Raw genomic sequence first — 21846 nt, forward strand, 5'->3', positions numbered from 1 at the left:
AATTTATACAATCTTGTAATGTTGTAATATGCCACAGCTAGACAGGTGAGTATGTCCTCTAGATATATTCAGAAATATATTGGTATGATATCTACTCAAGTTTGTATTATTATTATTATTATTATTATTACAACACATATTTGGTCTTTGGTGTCAGACAAGGCTAAACTTCAAGCAGTAGGAAAGGATATGGGCTACAGGCCACTTGCAGACACCAGTTACGGAGTCTTGTGGTCTGTTTTAAGCAGTGGAAAACTACAGGGGCCAGGGTCGGGTAGGGCAGCTGCTCCTCCTGCGGGTGTGGGTTGGGAACTTCTTGTTCTGGAAAAGTGAGTGCCACCTCCCGCCGCTGCTCCTCCTTCTGTCCCTCAAAGTCAGTCATGATGTTCAAGCACAGATACACTATAGCAGTGGTTCCCAACCTCGGGTCCGGGGACCCCTAAGGGGGGCGGCAAAGATCACAGGGGGGGCGCAAGTCTTTATCTGGTTTGAGGTTGAGGTAAAAAAAAAAAATATTTGCACATGTTAAACAAATTATGATAATACACTAGAATATATAATGTGTACAAAAGTCTGTATATATTTTTGTTCTCGCTTAAACTTGTAGGCAGGCTACTTAGTAGGCCAAACCTCCGGGACCTCTTAACCTGTGACCCTTGCTGTCATCAGGTCAGCTGCTAGCTGCTATCATCCTTGTTTTTCCTGCCGCCACGGCATCACTATTTTATGAATGAAACATGGCGGAGAAACGTAAAAGTGCTGATAACTCCTCTGTATCAAAAAAGAAAGTAAGGGAAAGTTACCTCAACTTCGGTTTCGGAGGGGGGGCTCAGCTTTTCTTAGACATAAGTAGGGGGGGCGCCAAGGAAAAAAGGTTGGGAACCACTGCACTATAGGGAGGTCAAACAGAGGTGCAGAGAGGAAGTGGATAAACAGAGGGAAAACAGGCAGGTGACAATCAGAAAGGAGAAGGGGACGGAGAGACAGACAAGAAAAAAATGCACAAATAAAACAAGTAACTGGGACATTATTGTTTCTAAAATATATGTTGCTGTTTTGTTTCTAAAATGCAATTTGGCAGTGATGTGGGCACTACAAACAAATTTCCATACACCATCATATCAACGAATGTTGGCTAAAAGCCTCAACACAAAAGACAATTATCTGTATGGTTAGACACCAGGTTATGTGAGAAATACATTTATTTATTTCATTTAAATATGTATTTATTATTTTATGTGTGGAGGAAGCATTCAGATTCTTTACTTGAGTAAAAGTAGCAATACTGCAATATAAAAACACTTAATTACCAGTAAAAAGTAATCCATTACTTGTCACATAATGCAGAAAACTTACACTGTTATATATGATATTAGATATTTAGATTATAATTACTCAGTCATGCATCAATGTGTAAGTAGCATTTTAGGTTTACTGGTATGCATCATATTTTATGAGTTCATCAGGTTTATTGCATATTAACGTTGAATCTCAATTATGTAGCAAGCTAAGGTATGCTAAAATTGTAAAATAAATGTAGTAAAAAGTACACTATTTCCCATTGAAATGTAACGTTACTGTAACGCACATAGCTTTTCGGCTGCTAGCTAGCCCATAATGTTAGCCTAACAGCATGACACGAGTTGTCTTCCGGCTGATGCTAAAAAAAAAAATCTGAAACTCGGCTTAAATATTAATCCTTATGAATGTTTGTTCATGTTGTTTTCACCGGTGAGTTAGCTAGCTAGACAACTGGTCAAGTTGAAATAACGTTAGCTAGCATTAACGTTAGCTAGGGTTAGCTGTTTAAACAGCTGCATCGCGCGTCGGACTACTGTAACGTTATAACGTTAGCTACAATTAAGAAAACTTGCACAGTCAATTAGTTAATACAAGGCCATCCTTGCCCGTTTTCCAAACTAAAATTAGATATATTTCAGTAAAATTAATTGGTGCAGTAAAACTCATTAACATCAACGTTCACCCGTCTAACGTTAAACAGATCGTCTGATTATGTGACCCAATTAGGAACTTCAACTTTGTGGCAAAATCACTTACCAGAGAAACAAGTATAACTTGGCTACGGTTAAATTGTTGTCCACCTGTATTATGTCTTAGTTATCACCTTTGAGTTTACCTGGTTAACGGTAACGCCGCCTTCACACTTGAAATTAGCTCCGTAATACGCCTGCCAGTTGAAAGCCAACTTTCAATTGCCAGTGAAAGTTTGAAAGAAAGCCGACAACTGCCAGCTTTCAACTGCCAGAGTGAAGGCGGCGTAACAGGTAGCTAGCTAATGTCTGGGAAGCTCAACTGTTGTTTCAGTTCGGATAAATATTTGACTATAAACATCAGTTTGAGCTTCACATTCTGGACCTTGTGTGGGAACTTAAACGATATTACGTTACACTGCAAAGGTTATAGTAAATAAAACATTTAGTCAAACACAGAATTTTGTTTTTATCTCTACATATGTTTGGTTTTGGTTATTATAACGTAAAAATTATACGACTTTGAAGGCTAACGTTAATTAACTAGCTAGCTAGCTGGTTAACGTTACTGTAACGCACATAGCTTTTCGGCTGCTAGCTAGCTAGCCCATAATGTTAGCCTAACAGCATGACACGAGTTGTCTTCCGGCTGATACTAAAAAAAAAAAAAATCTGAAACTCGGCTTAAATATTAATCCTTATGAACGTTTGTTCATGTTGTTTTCACCGGTGAGTTAGCTAGCTAGACAACTGGTTAAGTTGAAATAACGTTTGCTAGCATTAACGTTAGCTAGGGTTAGCAGTTTAAACAGCTGCATCGCGCGTAGGACTACTGTAACGTTATAACGTTAGCTACAATTAAGAAAACTTGTACAGTCCATTAGCTAATACAAAGCCATCCTTGCCCGTTTTCCAAACTAAAATTAGATATATTTCAGTAAAATTAATTGGTGCAGTAAAACTCATTAACATCAACGTTCACGCGTCTAACGTTAAACAGATCGCCCGATTATGTGACCCAATTAGGAACTTCAACTTTGTGGCAAAATCACTTACCAGAGAAACAAGTATAACTTGGCTACGGTTAAATTGTTGTCCACCTGTATTATTTCTTAGTTATCACCTTTGAGTTTCCCTGGTTATCGTTAACGCCGCCTTCACACTTGAAATCAGCTCCGTAATATGCAATACGCCTGGTTTTCAACTGCCAGTTGAAAATTTGAAAGAAAGCCGGTTTCAACTGCCAGTGTGAAGGCGGCGTAACATGTAGCTAGCTAATGTCTGGGAAGCTCAACTGTTGTTTTAGTTTGAATAATATACTGCGTCAGTTTGAGCTCATCCGATCATTTGTTTTTGTTTTCACATATGAAAACGAAAAAACGAGAAAACAACTCTTTTTCCGTTTTTCCGTTTTTTTAGAAAAACGAAAAAACGAAATTATGACTTGATTTTTAATTTTCCCGTTCTTGCACGGAAATCAGAAAAACCACTTGATATTCCGATTTTCCCCTGTGGGTGGTGCTAAATTTGATTGGCAGGATATGCATTCATTGTTTTTCAAATTAAGAGTTTACCCACACTGTATTTGTTAGCCTGTGAAATTAATAGTCTATATGTAAAATTAATAGTGTATATGCATGCTTTTTGTCACCCAATTATTTGGCTTAACTCACTTAAAAAATCTATTGAAATAGCCTAAATGTAAACATGTTCACGCATTGACAGACAAAAGGCACGATCTGTTTTTGTAGGAGAGGGGAAGACCCATCTCATCTCATCGTTTAATCCTGTTGTGTTCAAAATCATGTTAAACCATTTTTTGTTCCCAGTCAAAAATAGATAGTACTCTAGTCCTGCTATATACATACATATATAGCTATATATACTCCACTATGTTGCGTTAGCATACAGCTGCATAATAGTTATAATAGAGTATGCTAACGTTAGATTGTAGTGGAACGAAGCAGCACTTTCCAAGGTCAAAAATCGCAGATAAAGGCTTCTGAACCAAACACTACACAATCGGACATGTTTCAGCAGGAATGTGACCCGGAATTGGGGAGAATTTAACAACACTGCCAGCTAAGATGACATGTTTACTGCCGTTAGTATGTAGCTACTATAGTGGTACACAGCAGTGGTGGCTGGAAGAGCTGTCATCCCGTCGAAAGGACACTTATGTACGTTTACACTTCATCGCATTAATAATATACAGTCTATGGTTATTAGTCTTGATTGTTTGTATGGCTATTGTATAATAAAGATTTAATACAAAAAAAAAAGTTGTGATGTTTGGTCGCTGTTGGTCGTCAAGTGTTTCAACACATGCGTGGTACAAATCGCACAGGGACTGAGCCCTGTTCCACGCGAGCCCAACACAGTCCAACTTTTTCCTCAATGCAGATACTTTATCATGTACCAAAAAGACATGGCACTCCTTTCCATAGATCATTTTATTATTTTTAATATTTTTTAAATATTTCCCTGCTTTTTTCACGCCTACTACTCTAACCTTTTCTCAGAGTCTCTCTCTTTTTCCAAAGTGACAGATAAAATCTCTTACTTTTGACCCAAACAGGTGTTACTTTATGTGAATGTATACATTTTTAAATGGTTTCTTAAAAATGTCCTTGGTAACTTTGGACCAAAGTATTCTGTGATAAACAGTATACTATGTTTCATTTGATTATTTATTATCGTCAAAATAATCCAGCAATTATGTTTTTTAGTACTCGATCGAATTCAAGATGTATAAGCTCAGATCAATGAGGCATACAGGCCATAAATAACAAATATACAAAAAAAAATTGTATCATTCATAAGAATTTAAGTTAATAAAAACACCTAAAACAAAGAATTAATGTATTATTTAAATTTGTATGATGAGTATTAATGGAACGGTCATTTTGTCAGTCATGACAGACTGAGAAAGTAATTTGTTCCCAGGGCCATACAACTCTACAATGCTTCACTAAAGGGAAGAGGAGAGAGAGACTTCTCTGCATAGTCTGTCTGCCTCTCCTCCCTCTCCACCACTTCCACTACCTCCTATAATAACAGTTATGTACTGACTGTCCACTGGCCCACTGTATACTGTTTACACTGTTTACTGGCTATATTAGCCCATATATGCACAATCCCTCCCTCCCTCCACCCGCCAGCCTGGACTGAGGTCTAACATAACTTAATACTTGAACAATGGCTGTAACACTATTACTTCAAACCTCTAATATTGACTTTTGATCTCTTATATTGTCCATATTTAATGCTGGTCTCTAGACTTGATCCTTGCACTATTGGACCTATTTGCACTACCACCATGACACACAATCTCATACTGAATCACAGGGTCAGTCCCTGCCCTGTCACTGCAAGCGTCTCATGCTTATACATCCCTTAGTACATTCATGTGGATTTTTTATTGGATTTTTTATTTTTTAATTTATTTAGTATTATTATTTTTTAATTTATTTAGTATTTAGTATTTTTTTTTTTATTGTCCATGCTATTCATGTGGATTTGCTTTTTTTTTTATGATCCTGTTTATGATGTATGTGTATGTTGTGTGTGATGTCCGTATTGGGACCTTGAATTTCCCCTTGGGGATCAATAACGTATCTATCTATATATCTATCTATCTATCTACCTATCTATCTATCTATCTATCTATCTATCTATCTATTTTTGACTGGGAACAAAAAATGGTTTAACATGATTTTGAACACAACAGGATTAAACGATGAGATGAGATGGGTCTTCCCCTCTCCTACAAAAACAGATCGAGCCTTTTGTCTGTCAATGCGTGAATATGTTTACATTTAGGCTATTTCAATAGATTTTTTCAGTGAGTTAAGTCAAATAATTGGGTGACGAAAAGCATGCATATAGACTATTAATTTTAGACTATTAATTTTACAGGCTAACAAATACAGTGTGGGTAAACTCTTAATTTGAAAAACAATGAATGCATATCCTGCCAATCAGATTTAGCACCACCCACAGGGGAAAATCGGAATATCAAGTGGTTTTTCTGATTTCCGTGCAAGAACGGGAAAACTAAAAATCAAGTCATAATTTCGTTTTTTCGTTTTTCTAAAAAAACGGAAAAACGGAAAAAGGAGTTGTTTTCTCGTTTTTTCGTTTTCATATGTGAAAACAAAAACAAATGATCGACCGGGACCAGCTTCACATTCTGGACCTTGTGTGGGAACTTAAACGATATTACGTTACACTGCAAAGGTTATAGTAAATAAAACATTTTGTCAAACACTGAATTTTGTTTTTATCTCTACATATGTTTGGTTTTGGTGTGATTATTTTAAAAGGTGAAAAGTGTTGCTGTAACTGTTTTATGTAGCTAGGCATGTAGTGTGAGTGCAAGCTTGATGAACGTTATACTGTTTTGTTTTGATACGTAGCTGGCTAACTCAGGCAGAGTAGGTTAGTCGTTGCCAAGGTGACAGTAGACTGATGACGTGATGAAGTGTGATAAGATTGGAGCGTGTCATTTAAAACTATTTTAATGGTCAATCAATGTCGGTACATGTTTTCCGTAACATGTTTCATTTTTAACGTGAAGTGATATTTATTTTACATGATAGACCTTTTAATGACATTGTTCAACTTCTACCATTCAGGAATGAAAATAAAATTAGCAACATTGTAGTTTTGTGTCATAAAGTTAAATAGCCTATACTAACACAGGATACGGTTAGTGTGGTCCCTCATCCACTTTTTCACTACTCATTAAACATTCATTTGTCTAGTGAGAACCATGGATGTATTAAAAGAACTAGCAGTAAATTCCATTTTTAGATACTTCTGAATCATCAATTTGTACAATGGTGACCTACAACTGCAATGTATGCATCTATCAAAGGTGAGATGTTGCATTGTGGGACTAACAGCAATAGGTATTGTAGGCTATCTGACTCTATCATTTTTTGTGGCATTTTGACAAATGTTAAGGGTACTCTCTAGTGTAATATCTTACACTTTCAGACACAAATCAAGACACAAATGACATTAGGATAGACAGAAATAGATCAAAATGCATTTCCATGTTCTTATTTTGTGTCCCTTTGATAATGGTTCTGTTCTCTCTATAAGTAAGTGTAAATATGTAAAAAAAAAAAAAAAAAAAAGTCTTTTATGTTAAAATTCCTCCAGATTTAACAGACAATTTAGATGTTCCTTTTTACTGTCAATCTAGTGTTCCATATCCAGTCCAGTGCCTAATTCTTTTTCAATAGCCTCGATGTCATGTTATCCAGTGACTCAATTTAACATGCACTGTATGACACACTTCAAAGTCAGGTGAAGTTTATATTTATAGTCCTTAATCACTGTAGTGTTTTAAAGGGCTGGACCTCCTTCATATATTAGGCTGCAGACCATTTATATATATATCCCCAAATGTGTAATATGTGAGAGATGTCAGGGAGCTCTACATTTAATTTTCTATGTGCTTCACTTTCTACCATCACATTTATTGCAGGATGGGTCAGTGGAACCATGAAAACATGAAACCAGTCTGGTCTATACTGTAGTTGATGTTGATAAAACAGTAACATGATAGACTTTGCCAAAATGACATGTTTTGGGGTGAGAAATTACAATAATATTGGTAAAAAAGAAATACATTAGCCACAGTCATCACACCTGATTTTGTTGGGTGAGAGATTAATAAGCCATTACACATAATGATGATCATGATGTAGATTGGCAGGAAGTAGTGAGAGGCCCTCACCTTTGCCTTTATTTATTTATTCTGGCTCCTTAGACGTGTGGACAGACTTGCAGCCAGTAGCGTGGTGCCAGTCCCGAGTGATGATGACGAAAGCAAACAGCATGCTTGGGATTAGAGGAGGTCAGAGTGTTTAAAACCACTTGTATCTGCTCCTGTACCAACACTACATGACCCCCCTCTAAATATACACACACCCTGGCAAGCTCTCAGAATCTGTGTGAGTAGAAATCCATGAGTGAGTGTGAGAAACAGGAGTAGGCGTGTGTGTGTGTGTGTGTGTGTGTGTGTGTGTGTGTGTGTGTGTGTGTGTGTGTGTGTGTGTGTGTGTGTGTGTGTGTGTGTGTGTGTGTGTGTGTGTGTGTGTGTGTAATGGGACATAACCACAGGGTCCAGGTCTAGTTGGCTCAGGCAGGCTGTGACTGGATGGGTGTCATTCCTCCAGCTATGTGGGTGGTCTCTCACAGTGTAAGAACTACAGCTCGTTGTAGTTCTGTAGTTCTGTAGTTGGAACTACAGCTAGTTGTAGTTCCAACTAGCTGTAGTTCCAATGAGACAACCTGTAGGAGGGCCGAAGCAGGAAAAGTTACATAGTGTTGCTTTAAGCCATCATTTTATTTTTATTCAATTTCCATCTCAGTGTCTAATACACTCACTTAAACAGAGCGGTTACATATAACAGCTAACTTTGTGCACTAATGACGGCTTTTAAAGTGTCCCCCAAGATTTTTTTGATACTTGGGGCAAAAGTTGCTCCCCAAATATGTTTACATTTCCTACACTGTCAGAAGAACGCAAATCCACGTACATAAAGTTACAGCTGAGTTTATTTGCCTTCTGATATAATCAATAAAGGGACCCCAAATCTTAACAAATTTCCAATAAGAGTCAGATGAGGAATACCTAATCTCCTCCAAATTGGAGAATGGTTGAGTCAGGGTGTACAATTATTTAAATTCACACTAGTATCATCAATACCTGCAACAAGATAAAACTATCAACTAGCAGGTATGACAGTTATAAAGTCAGACTGAGGTTATTGGCAAAAAAAGCCTTGGCAGGTTCAATAAGGTAATGAAACTGAAATTGTCCCTAGACTCCTTACACATACTGGGGATGAGTGTCATTTTGAAAAAGTAATTGTACAGAGCCATGTTCAGAAGGCAGTGTCAGAAATTAAGGGGTTCAAAAATGCCCCAAGAAACCTCAGAATTACCGTAGAAAAATGTGATAGAGGGACCAAAGAAAAATATATTTACCATTTTATTTTTATTCAATTTCCATCTCAGTGTCTAATACACTCACTTAAACAGAGCAGTTACATATAACAGCTAACTTTATGCACTAATGACGGTTTTTAAAGTGTCCCGAAGATTTTTTACAATCGGGCCAAAAGTTGTTCCCCGAATATTTTTACATTTCCTACACTGTCAGGACACAAATCCACATACATAAAGTTTATTTGCCTTCTGATATAATCAATAAAGGGACCTCAAATCTTAACAAATTTCCAATAAGAGTCAGATGAGGAATACCTAATCTCCTCTAAATTGGAGAATGGTTGAGTCAGGGTGTACAATTATTTCAATTCACACTAGTATCATCAATACCTGCAACAAGGTGAAACTATCAACTAGCAGGTATGACAGTTACTATAAAGTCAGACTGAGGTTATTGGCCAAAAAAAAAGCCTTGGCTGGTTCAATAAGGTCAGTGTTCACACAGCTGCATACCAATATCAGTCACGGTTACCACTATTTCCAATTATAAAGGCAATATGTGGCATTTAGGTGAGATAAAGAAATTGGTTAGCGCTTTATAAGTTCCACAAAAAAAAACACAGAAAGATAGAATGATAAACAAAATTTAATTTTGTAATGACAATTACTTTGAATGTATGCATCGACTTACTGTATATTAACAGCAACTAATGCATTTATTTGTAGGAGAATGTGACAAATGGTCCAGTACAAGTCAGTTTAACATAACAGTAACACAGTAATGCTCTGGTTCAACAATCACTTTAAAAAAGGAAAAACAAAAAGACGATAAAAAAAAAGAAAAAATAGAATAACTCAACATTGCTTTGTTTTCCTTAAAAACAAAGAATCAAATTATAAAAAACTTCATAAAAAACATCCGTGGGCCTATTTACAAGTTCTGTACAGGGATGGAGAGGAGTCTTCCTGCTGCAAGAAAAACAGCAAAAACAATTGTTAGACAAGTTTTTTTTGTTTTATTATTGTACAAAAAGGGTGTCTATACATTTTAAGTAAATTAGTTTTTTTCAAAAGCAGAATATTTTTAGCAGCAGAAATAAGACTGAATGAGTCAGCCCTCAAATGTGGCAAATATCGCAGACAGCCCTAAATGTAATTTCTGTCAAATTGGAAACGGTCTTCTTACCTATAATCGATTAAGCAGATTGTTCTGAATGTCCTCATACACCTGGTTGTAGAGCTCATCTTTGGACTTCAACCCATCCAGGCACTCTGCAACACATACAAAGTTTATCAATTAATAAGGTGTTTAAAATCTGTCCTAAAAAAACTGTTGGAATAATAGAATTGATTACACAAAAAATCCCAAAGAATTAGCTAATATAAATAAAAAATAAATAAAAAAACAACACAAGCTGCAACATAACAATATTCAAGCCGCTGTTCTCCATCTCTCTCCTGTGCTTCAGGTACATCGGCCACACATGGCCATCAAACAGGCCGGGAGGGTCGGGAACAGTGTACTGTCTTGTACTGAAGATAACAACACACCGTTAGAAAATGTGCACTTGCCATAATAGGAATATGGGGGGAAATCAGGTGAAGTCAATGACTACAAAAGGGTAAATGTGAGAATGTATTTATTAAAAAATAAAGGGTAAACATTAACAATACAATGTTTGTGTCCATTCACCTTCTCCTTCTCTTGCACTCCTCATAGGAAACCGTGATGTAATAGCTCTTGTCGAAAACTTCCATCAGGGGCCTAGAGAGGAGATGAACAAGGCCATCAATGATGATACACGTTTTCAACCAAACTAGTGAAAAAGGAGCATATTTATGCAACTGCTTATACCGTCTCTTATCTATATGCTGTATCAGCAGCACGCTTGACATTCACTCCTAGTACACCGAGTACCGAGACTACACAGCAGTCAGCTTTAAGAACAACTCAGGGAGTCTCTTTCTGTTGAAACCCTTATCTTTAACTGCAGGACCTGCTCGATGGGGTCTGTGTACATGTACCAATGTAAGCTTGCAAAAGTACCACGTGACACCAAAGCCAAGCTTCCAATCTCTGTTGTCATGAATTTCTCATGAATTTAAAAATACACAACACAATTTTCCACAGAATAAATTGTACAATAAGCACATAGTGCTAACTACGGTATAACGATATATCGTCAAAACGATAAAAAAGACTATTGTGTATATGTTGCTACATCTTTTTTATTGCAATGTCACAAAACCAGCAGTGTAACTGCGTTTGGACGACGCTTTACACATTCAGATTAGGTCTGTAACAATTATTACATAATTGGCTGTGTGGGTGGTCTCTCACAGTGTAAGCACTTAAGATCTTTCAGCCAGTGACACTCCTCTGTCCCTAACTCCTTGACACACAATTTAAAACGTCCAACGTGACGGACACCATAAATGAACACTGGCTTTTGTTTACATCAAAGTTGCTTATTAGGTTACAGATACAGGTAGAGGCCTATTTGTTTCCCAGATATAACCTGGAAATTTAGTGGGTAGAGTGAAGAAAAAGTCAGTGTACTTAAGAAGAATTGTACCATTTCAGAAGGAAATATTTTACTTTATACTTTGCTGCATTTTGACAGCCATGGTTACTTTGTGGATTAAGATTTTAATACAAAACATCCGATCAGTTTGTAAAATAAATGTTGAATGGTAAATGGACTGCCTCTGTGTTGAGCTTCAGTGTCATGCTCAAGGACACTTTGACAAGAAGACAGTAGGAGCCGGGGGTCCAAATACCAAATGTGATAAGGAATTTGATTCAGTGTTATAGATTAAATCATCCAACAGCATATAGAAACGTTTCGCATGGCTCTGTTATTTCATCACTTATTATTTAATGATGTATGATATAACAGTGATAGTCATTTCGCCGCCCCAATCAGTACTTTTGACACGGAAAGTACTTTGTGTTTTTCTTTACTTGTAATTGAGTATTTGTACTTAGATAATTTGCTTCAGTAAAATAAGCAATGCAACAATGTTAAAATATTCTGTTGCAACTTAAAATCCTGCATTCAAACTCGTACTTCAGTAAAAGCACACAAGTATACATAACTGGTTTTGTACATAAGATATAAAATTAAGATAAATACAGTGAAGTAATAACATACAGTAGCCTACATGACCTGACGGGGCGGCTGTGGCGCAGGTGGTAGCGGTCGTCGATTGGAAGGTTGGTGGTTCGATCCGAACCCCTACAGTCACATGTCGAAGTATCCTTGGGCAAGACACTGAAACCCAAATTGCTCCCGATGCTGCGCCATCGATGTGTCAATGTGCGGGAATGTTTATCTGATGAGTAGGTGGCACCTTGTATGGCAGCTGCTGCCTCCGCCACCAGTATGGCATCAGGATTATGTCATATCTCACAAGCGTGATAAAACATGGTCACGAGCAAACTATATTGTTTCTACATGTTTACATGCTATCACACTGAGTGAGTTTGTCCATGTAGATAATAAACCTCAGTGTCCTATGACGCAGATTGAGAAGAAGTTCGTGAAAAAGCTTCTAGAATGAATAGCTGTGGATGTGGGGAGGGGCCCATAGAGAATGTCTTTCTACAGGGCCCAGAATTTTGTGCTACGCCTCTGTGTGCTTTAACAGCCATCACACATACTGCTGTAATTCTTAGCACCAGGAGCCAAGGCCAGTGTGGTTTACTTCACGTCCTCCTGCTACAGCGTCACAACAATCACCATGTCCCTCCATTTCCACGAGACACACACATGACAGATTATACGTACCCACAGCTTATGTCATTGGGAGCTAAAATAATGGGTGTTACAGTAATAGGTGTCAATAAAAGGAAGGGGAACATTTGCTAGTTATAAATGCACTGCTTTTCCAAATTGACAGGAGCATCATGTTGCTCACTGCTGTTTCATAGTAGAGTTTAAACAACTGGGACTCAAAATGAGCCAAATCACCTCTCTTTTTTGACTGATTTTAAAGTCCAAATGACCCTTTGTTCCGCTAATGAAAGAAACATTGGTTGTCAATGTACTTTGGGAATGATGAGCTGCAGAATACATGCACTTGACCTGTTCTTTAGTTAGCTGTGGTATGATGAGCTGTTCACACTAACTCTGTGACAGGATAAGGTATTCCCTCAGTCAGGTCAATCAAGTCAATTTTTTTGCCCAATATCACAAATTAGCCTCAGATGGCTTTACAGGCTGTACAGCATACGACACTCTCTGTCCTTTGACTATCCCCAAAAAAAAAACATTGAACAGGGATAAATTGTAGAACCTTCAGGGTGAGAAACTGAGGAGGGATCCCTCTCTGAGGACAGACATACATGCAACAGAGTTGTATGTACAGAACAGACCAGCATAATGAAATGACAGTAGCTTCCTCAGGTGAAATGAGAAATTATTATAGCCTATTTATATGTAGAAACATATTGGCACGCGCTTCGGGCCTCATGCGCTGTAAATTTAGTGCTAACAGCCGAAATGTCGTGGTTAGTCTATGACCTACTCAGGCATCTTACTTTTACAGTGTTAAAAAAAAAAAACAAGACAGAAATAGATATGTAACCGAGCCTTTCCTGTTTCTAAAATAGATACAAGCAAAATTGGCTCAGCCTGGATGTAGTGTCATATGGCTTGTTTATACAGTATACTGTAGTTCAGGTATTTAGGTAATGACATTAAAAGCAATTAAATGTCTTGCCAGTTGGATCTTGTTTACCATGGCCAGTTGAAACTGAGCTACATGAAATCCAATGGTCCACCTTCTTAATCATTAGTCAACCTCTTGGGGGGCCCAAGCCCCAGGTTAGGGGACCACTACTCTTGATCCCTGGTGAGAATCAAATACCCATACCCAAGTACTAATTAATAGTTAAGTAGAGTATTGTGTTTCTCATTTAAGGGGAGAATAGTTGATTGGAAAAGTCTCAAAGCTATTTATTCTTTTAATCATCTTTGTAATAACTTCTCTATATTATTTACTGCTTTTTACACCCCACCCAGCCATAGAAAAGAGGCAAAATAAAAGTTTGCCAGAGTAGCAAATGTATGTCCGTACATGCTGAAATTGTCCCTAGACTCCTTACACATACTGGGGATGAGTGTCATTTTGAAAAAGTAAATTGTACAGAGCCATGTTCAGAAGGCAGTGTCAGAAATCAAGGGGTTCAAAAATGCCCCAAGAAACCTCAGAATTACCGTAGAAAAATATGATAGAGGGACCAAAGAAAAATATATTTACCATTTTATTTTTATTCAATTTCCATCTCAGTGTCTAATACACTCACTTAAACAGAGCAGTTACATATAACAGCTAACTTTATGCACTAATGACGGTTTTTAAAGTGTCCCGAAGATTTTTTACAATCGGGCCAAAAGTTGTTCCCCGAATATTTTTACATTTCCTACACTGTCAGGACACAAATCCACATACATAAAGTTTATTTGCCTTCTGATATAATCAATAAAGGGACCTCAAATCTTAACAAATTTCCAATAAGAGTCAGATGAGGAATACCTAATCTCCTCTAAATTGGAGAATGGTTGAGTCAGGGTGTACAATTATTTCAATTCACACTAGTATCATCAATACCTGCAACAAGGTGAAACTATCAACTAGCAGGTATGACAGTTACTATAAAGTCAGACTGAGGTTATTGGCCAAAAAAAAAGCCTTGGCTGGTTCAATAAGGTCAGTGTTCACACAGCTGCATACCAATATCAGTCACGGTTACCACTATTTCCAATTATAAAAGGCAATATGTGGCATTTAGGTGAGATAAAGAAATTGGTTAGCGCTTTATAAGTTCCACAAAAAAAAACACAGAAAGATAGAATGATAAACAAAATTTAATTTTGTAATGACAATTACTTTGAATGTATGCATCGACTTACTGTATATTAACAGCAACTAATGCATTTATTTGTAGGAGAATGTGACAAATGGTCCAGTACAAGTCGGTTTAACATAACAGTAACACAGTAATGCTCTGGTTCAACAATCACTTTAAAAAAGGAAAAACAAAAATACTGATCATCTGAAGACGATAAAAAAAAAAAAAAAAATACAATAACTTAACATTGCTTTGTTTTCCTTAAAAACAAATAATCAAATCATTAAAAAACTTCATAAAAAAATCCGTGGGCCTATTTACAAGTTCTGTACAGGGATGGAGAGGAGTCTTCCTGCTGCAAGAAAAACAGCAAAAACAATTGTTAGACAAGTTTTTTTTTGTTTTATTATTGTACAAAAAGGGTGTCTATACATTTTAAGTAAATTAGTTTTTTTCAAAAGCAGAATATTTTTAGCAGCAGAAATAAGACTGAATGAGTCAGCCCTCAAATGTGGCAAATATCGCAGACAGCCCTAAATGTAATTTCTGTCAAATTGGAAACGGTCTTCTTACCTATAATCGATTAAGCAGATTGTTCTGAATGTCCTCATACACCTGGTTGTAGATCTCATCTTTGGACTTCAACCCATCCAGGCACTCTGCAACACATACAAAGTTTATCAATTAATAAGGTGTTTAAAATCTGTCCTAAAAAAAACTGTTGGAATAATAGAATTGATTACACAAAAAATCCCAAAGCATTAGCTAATATAAAAAAATAAATAAAAAAACAACACAAGCTGCAACATACCAATATTCAAGCCGCTGTTCTCCATCTCTCTCCTGTGCTTCAGGTACATCGGCCACACATGGCCATCAAACAGGCCGGGAGGGTCGGGAACAGTGTACTGTCTTGTACTGAAGATAACAACACACCGTTAGAAAATGTGCACTTGCCATAATAGGAATATGGGGGGAAATCAGGTGAAGTCAATGACTACAAAAGGGTAAATGTGAGAATGTATTTATTAAAAAATAAAGGGTAAACATTAACAATACAATGTTTGTGTCCACTCACCTTCTCCTTCTCTTGCACTCCTCATAGGAAACCGTGATGTAATAGCTCTTGTCGAAAACTTCCAGCAGGGGCCTAGAGAGGAGATGAACAAGGCCATCAATGATGATACACGTTTTCAACCAAACTAGTGAAAAAGGAGCATATTTATGCAACTGCTTATACCGTCTCTTATCTATATGCTGTATCAGCAGCACGCTTGACATTCACTCCTAGTACACCGAGTACCGAGACTACACAGCAGTCAGCTTTAAGAACAACTCAGGGAGTCTCTTTCTGTCGAAACCCTTATCTTTAACTGCAGGACTTGCTCGATGGGGTCTGTGTACATGTACCAATGTAAGCTTGCAAAAGTACCACGTGACACCAAAGCCAAGCTTCCAATCTCTGTTGTCATGAATTTCTCGTGAATTAAAAAATACACAACACGATTTTCCACAGAATAAATTGTACAATAAGCAAATAGACACAAGTGCTAACTACTGCGGCTGGGTGGTATAATGATACATCGTCAAAACGATAAAAAAGACTATTGTGTATATGTCGCTACATCTTTTTTATTGCAATGTCACAAAACCAGCAGTGTAACTGCGTTTGGACGACGCTTTACACATTCAGATTAGGCCTGTAACAATTATTACATAATTGTCTCTCTCTTTTTTTTTTTTTACATAAATCACTTTTTTTTGTTTAACCGCAATAACAGTAACATTAACTAAGGTCTTAAGGGGTATGACTGGTAATTGTTGATTTTGTTTAGATATGCCAGATTGGAATTATATATGTGATTATTGGTTGGACTATATATTTTTATTATTTCAATTGTTTTGTTGGCACTTGACCCTATACACATTCATAGCAACAAAAATGACGAGGAGGCATACAGTTAGAAAAAATGTTTTACGCTAATAAAGAGGCACTGTTTACTTGATAGGCTATGTTTATGGGTTATTACATAATCTGGGTCACATGACAGTGATATATAACTAGAAGGATTTATTCACAACTTTAATTTGTTTGGAAAAGTAATACATTTTTTTTTTTTTTATAAATTTGACTGAAGAGACAATTATATTGTTAATCGCAATTATTTCTGAGACAATCAATTATGTAGCAAAATTTGGGATTGTTACAGCTCTAATTCAGATGCTTACACGTTATGTTCATTTTGCACTAAAGTTTTAATAAAAGTGAGAAAATACACAGTACTTTTCATGTGGTTATCATATAGAATTTTTTTTAATTGAAAGACCAGAAAACATTGCGATATATATCGTAATCGAGACATGAAATTACCTATATCGGGATAGGATATTTTGGCCATATTGGCCAGCTCTATTAACCATATTATTTTGGAACCACTAAACACATTTTCTTTGATCAAATCTATTTATATGTCAATCAACAATACAGATCAGTTCGGACGGTGCAACCAAGATAGAAACTTCCATGCAAGAACTTCCTCATAGATAGCACACATAGCGAGTTAAACAGAGTGAATTAAAATCTACATACGGGTAGTTGTAGAGCAGGAAGCCCTCCACGATCAGAATGTGGGTCTGCTCGTCTGGGTTGGCATCGCTGGATGCAGAAGACAGAGTAATGCCGTGGGAACGGGCAAACTTCACTGGGTTCTCAATCCAGCCTTTTACTGTGTTGGTCATGGCCTCCATATCCAAAGCTGTGATCACTGTAGAGCCAGATTGATAGAAAAGGAAGATGATGGAAAGGATACATTGTGAATTAGATCAGACATTATTTAATAAAATAAAATAAAAAAATGTGTTTTGCATTCTGTTTCAAATTACTGGAGCAGATATAAGCTTAATAATAGTGTGTGTGAGTGTGTGTGTGTGTGTGTGTGTGTGTGTGTGTGTGTGTTAAATGGCTATAATGTATGTAGTGTTGGAGGGTGGGGGTATATGACATTAAAAAAAAGGGAAAACAATGAGTCATTGCAGTCTCTAGTAAAGTCTTACCATCCCATTGTCTAAAGCCGTCCTCCCCGACTTCTATCTGATCAGGTTTCTGAAATAACAGTCACCAATAAAACATTGCTGCAACCTCACAGCTCTGAAAGATCCCACACACATGCCAGAGTACTAAGGCTTAGCACATGTACACACAGAAGAAAAAAGGTACACAAAAAAGGGAATGCACAAAATAAAGCAAGTAATTTACAAAATGACACAGCTTCAATGAAAAAAAGGGGGAATGCTAAACATTAAATAAGCTAATGTAAAGGTGACATAAGAGAAAATGGATGCAACTGGCACAGTTAGAAATGTTTTGTTGAACTAATTAATGCAAAGTTGATTTATTTAGCTATGGGGTGTCAGATGGCTATTGCAGGGTTATAAAGAAATGTAAAGAACACAAGGGAGGAAAAACATGACTGAAGCAGTAAGAAGAGACAACCAGGTATTAGGCTCCATAGCCATTTCCATATATACTCTGGGGAACATGCAATGCTTATGCAGAGTTCATAACGGTAAAAGTCGGCTAACAACAACACATTTATTATCCATTCGCTAAAACTCACCTTGAAAAAGTCGTCTTGGTGCACAACACAGCAGTTGGGCAATGTCTTGATCAACTTATTTGTCAGGGTGGTTTTGCCACCATTAGTGACTCTGTAAACAAAAGGCAAAAAGTGATCAAACGCACATTAATAATGTGTTGCCAGCGATAGTTATGGTTTTAAACCAAGTTATTTTGATTTGGTAAACTGCTTTAGTAACGTTAAACAAACGGTGCTGAATAAAAAGCACATAACGTTACTCTGTTTTAATAAAATAGCTGAAATAACATGCATTAAACTAGTGTAATTTCTTAATTTAAACGTGTGTATATAACTGATGAACTAGCTAGCTAAACATTAAACGGATGTTGGTTTAGGACAATACTAATGATAAATCTCCCTCCACTTTTGAACCGAGTCTCGCGGTGAATTTTCAAATGTCCCGCTCGATTTATAACAACAAACCAGCCACACGGAACATGCCTTTAAACCGGCTACGTTAACAGAACAATTTTCTGGCGACAACCTATAAAACGTGTGGCCAAAAGATCATATCAACCAGAAGCTTAACTTACGATAACGTTACCTCAACGAACAATAACATAACGCCAAAGGTTATTTTAGTACCAACTGATCTGATTTAAACTGCGTGCTAGTTTACACACTAAACTAACACCAGTCAATTTTGCTTTAACATTACAATATTTAGATATAAATATATGTAGATAGCTAACTGACGTTACGTAAAATGTTGGCAAATAAGTTGTTTGATACAAATAAAATAAAATAAAAACTTACCCGCCAATTCCTATAATGTATTTCATCTTTTCGTCTCTTCTTGACAGTGCTGCTAAACGTCAGCTGAAGACACAGTCGACAGTACTACTTTGTGCTAAAGTCGATGATAAAAATCCAACGTAAAGCAAAATCATATATTTCAGCCCTCGTAGCTTGCTCTGATGGCTTCTCTACTACTGCTCCATTGATGCACTGCGTTTATATATCCAACTTGCGTCGTATTGCGTCACCACAGACGCTGGCATGGGGCGTTCTCGCGGTCGGACGTGCTGGATGTGCTCGTGCTCTTTTTTTTTTCCTTTTCTTTTTTTTTTTTTTATTGACAAAAAAAACAAAAACATACAAAACTCTCGTTGGGGAAAAGAATATACATGCGTATATACAATACAAATGTTGTCCATGTACAAGAAAGAATTACCTGAGCGAAAGAAACAACAAAGAACAAACCAAAAAGGGGGAGCTACTTAAAAATACATAAGTCAAAAGCAAGAAGGCTAGAGAAAATAAAATGAACATTTAGAGCGGCACACAAGGGGAGATTAATCAAAACAGTAGTTTCCTAGATATGTCACTACACATATGTCTTGCAATTTTACTTGATCTGAACTTTTTCAGTGAGAAAAAAAAACTATTTAAAATAATTTATAAACCAAACAAAGGAAGGCTTAGAACATTAGTGCAAATATTTTTTTCTATGGACAACCATGTTTGGAACCTGTACACACAATCCTCTGTTATAATCAAAAAATAATTTAGATTTTAAAGCATCACTAATATGTATTATTACATTTATTGTCAAATAAAGTACAATCATTAATAACTAAATTTGGTAAAGTTGGTAAGGGTCTTATTCTTGCATATAACAATGTGCTTTGAATTAACTGTAATAATGGTATAGGTATTGCTGTACATATCTTGTTGTATTCTCTATAAGTACAGTTTAAATTATATTTGTCTAAGAAAGCTTTATATTCCAAAAAGTTACCATTATCATCTATAACATCATTCACAAACACAATGCCCTTTTCATACCAATCATACTTAAACAATGATTTCCTATTGATTATAATGACCCTATTGTTCCATAAGGTAGATCCATGGGGAGAAAAGTTATGGGTGAATATCATTTTCCAATATTGGAGAGCTTGTTTGTGGAAGTTTGATAACTTAACAGGAATTTTGGTCACCTCAAAATCACACTGCAAAAGAAAATCAAGCCCTCCTACTTTTTTAAATAGATGTCTAGGTATGTGAAGTGCTCGTGCTCTTTTTAACCCTTTAACTGGTTCTACGTGCCTCTTCGCGGTAGCCAATCAGTGCCCGCAGAGATCCTGCCACTAGCCAATCATGGCCCGCAAACTTTCACATATTTACATATTTCACAGCACCTGCTCGTTTCCGTCACAGCGATGATCAGCAGTTCGAACTATTTCGTTCAGCAGTTAATCCACCTGATGATGACCCAACGACGTACTGTGGAAAACTACCATTGATGGTGTTCTGCTGTTTACCAGTAAACTGATGGATACATCTCTGTTAACACTGCTATAAAAACCAGTGAGGAAGTTTTAAAACAAAATCATAATCATAATCATAAAAACATCAGTGCGGAAAATACTAATGTAGCCTAATTGTTATTGCCGGATGTTATTTAAGCCAAAGTTATATTTAAATGTAGTTTTTAAGGTAATGCAATACTTTAACAGTAGGCGAAGTAAGGCAAGCCCACATCATAACTATTCACATGGTTGGATTTTATCAGTGATAGAAGAAATAGAAGAAATACTCAATTACAAGTAAAAGAACAACATTTAAAATATCCTTAAAAGTAGGCTACAAAGGTATTATGAGCCAAATGTACTAAAAGTATGAAAAGTATTGTCAGTAGGGCCCTGTTAGTGTTATAGTATTAGGCTATATTACTGGACCATTATTATTTATGCATTAACACGTAAACAGTTACTTTAAGGTTATGGCTGAGGTGGAGCTAATTTAAAATGCTTCACATACTTGAGGGTATAACATTTATAACACAGCATCATATTTTACTGATCATGTTTTGTTTGCAAAATCTTGATCTGAAAAGTACCTAGTAACTATAGCTGTTAAAAAGATAGTGGGGTAAAAAGTATATTTGCCTTTGAAATGTAGTGGAGTAGAAGTATAAAGAAACATAAAATTGGCTGTAGACAGGAGCACACTGTTTTCCCCATTATACAATACATGTACATGTATTCTGTTATAAGCAGGTCCTGCATTAAAAATACTAAAAATACTAAATTAAAAAGTACATTATGGTGGCCGGGTTGGATCAGTGGGTAGAGCAGGCGCACATATACTGAGAGGTTTATGCCTTGACGCAGAGGTCCAGGGTTTGACTCCAACCTGTGACGATTTCCTGCATGTCCTCCCTCTCTCTCTCCCCTTTCTCACCTGTCCTGTCCATTAAAGGCGGAAAAGCCCCAAAAAATTATTTTTCAAAACAAAAAAGTACATTATGAGCAAAATATACTTTACGTATAAAAAGTAAAAGCAGTTATACACAATTGACTATTTCAGAGAGTTATATCATACATAACATATTGAATATATACATATATTCAATTTCAACAATATGTTATTTAAATTGGTAGCCATG

General features: G+C 36.6%; 1 protein-coding gene and 1 long non-coding RNA gene across 5 annotated transcripts; both read right to left on the reverse strand.

Moving 5' to 3' along the window:
* Nucleotides 1-203: 203 nt before the first annotated feature.
* LOC116055493 lies at nucleotides 204-3084 on the reverse strand. Its single transcript, XR_004106299.1, has 2 exons — nucleotides 3048-3084; nucleotides 204-402 (listed from the first exon to the last, which is right to left on the reverse strand). It is a non-coding gene; the product is annotated as an uncharacterized LOC116055493 (long non-coding RNA).
* A 6513-nt stretch (nucleotides 3085-9597) lies between these two features.
* On the reverse strand, nucleotides 9598-19460 carry LOC116055447 (muscle-specific beta 1 integrin binding protein). Of its 4 annotated transcripts, none has more exons than XM_036007585.1 (8): nucleotides 19209-19460; nucleotides 18432-18522; nucleotides 17869-17917; nucleotides 17405-17579; nucleotides 15893-15964; nucleotides 15626-15732; nucleotides 10144-10229; nucleotides 9598-9926 (listed from the first exon to the last, which is right to left on the reverse strand). In XM_036007585.1, the coding sequence occupies exons 1-7, from the start codon at nucleotides 19232-19234 to the stop codon at nucleotides 10144-10146; spliced, it is 606 nt and encodes a 201-aa protein (XP_035863478.1). In that variant the 5' UTR covers nucleotides 19235-19460; the 3' UTR covers nucleotides 9598-9926. The 4 variants fall into 4 exon arrangements, with proteins under 4 accessions (XP_035863478.1, XP_031163316.1, XP_031163317.1 ...); XM_031307455.2 differs by lacking the exons at nucleotides 9598-9926; nucleotides 10144-10229 and adding exons at nucleotides 14961-15169; nucleotides 15388-15473 and having other exon boundaries at nucleotides 19209-19459; XM_031307456.2 differs by lacking the exons at nucleotides 9598-9926; nucleotides 10144-10229; nucleotides 17869-17917; nucleotides 19209-19460 and adding exons at nucleotides 14835-15169; nucleotides 15388-15473.
* Nucleotides 19461-21846: the final 2386 nt, after the last annotated feature.

The sequence above is a fragment of the Sander lucioperca genome, chromosome 11 (genome assembly GCF_008315115.2).
Source record: "Sander lucioperca isolate FBNREF2018 chromosome 11, SLUC_FBN_1.2, whole genome shotgun sequence".
Classification (NCBI taxonomy): Eukaryota; Metazoa; Chordata; class Actinopteri; order Perciformes; family Percidae; genus Sander; species Sander lucioperca.

Coding starts and splice junctions, on each gene's coding strand:
- LOC116055447 (XM_036007585.1), bottom strand. CDS start 19,234: ATGAAATACATTATAGGAATTGGCGG. Junction 17,918..18,431: donor ACCAAGACGACTTTTTCAAG/GTGAGTTTTAGC, acceptor CTGTTATTTCAG/AAACCTGATCAGATAGAAGT. Junction 17,580..17,868: donor CGGCTTTAGACAATGGGATG/GTAAGACTTTAC, acceptor CTGGCTCTACAG/TGATCACAGCTTTGGATATG.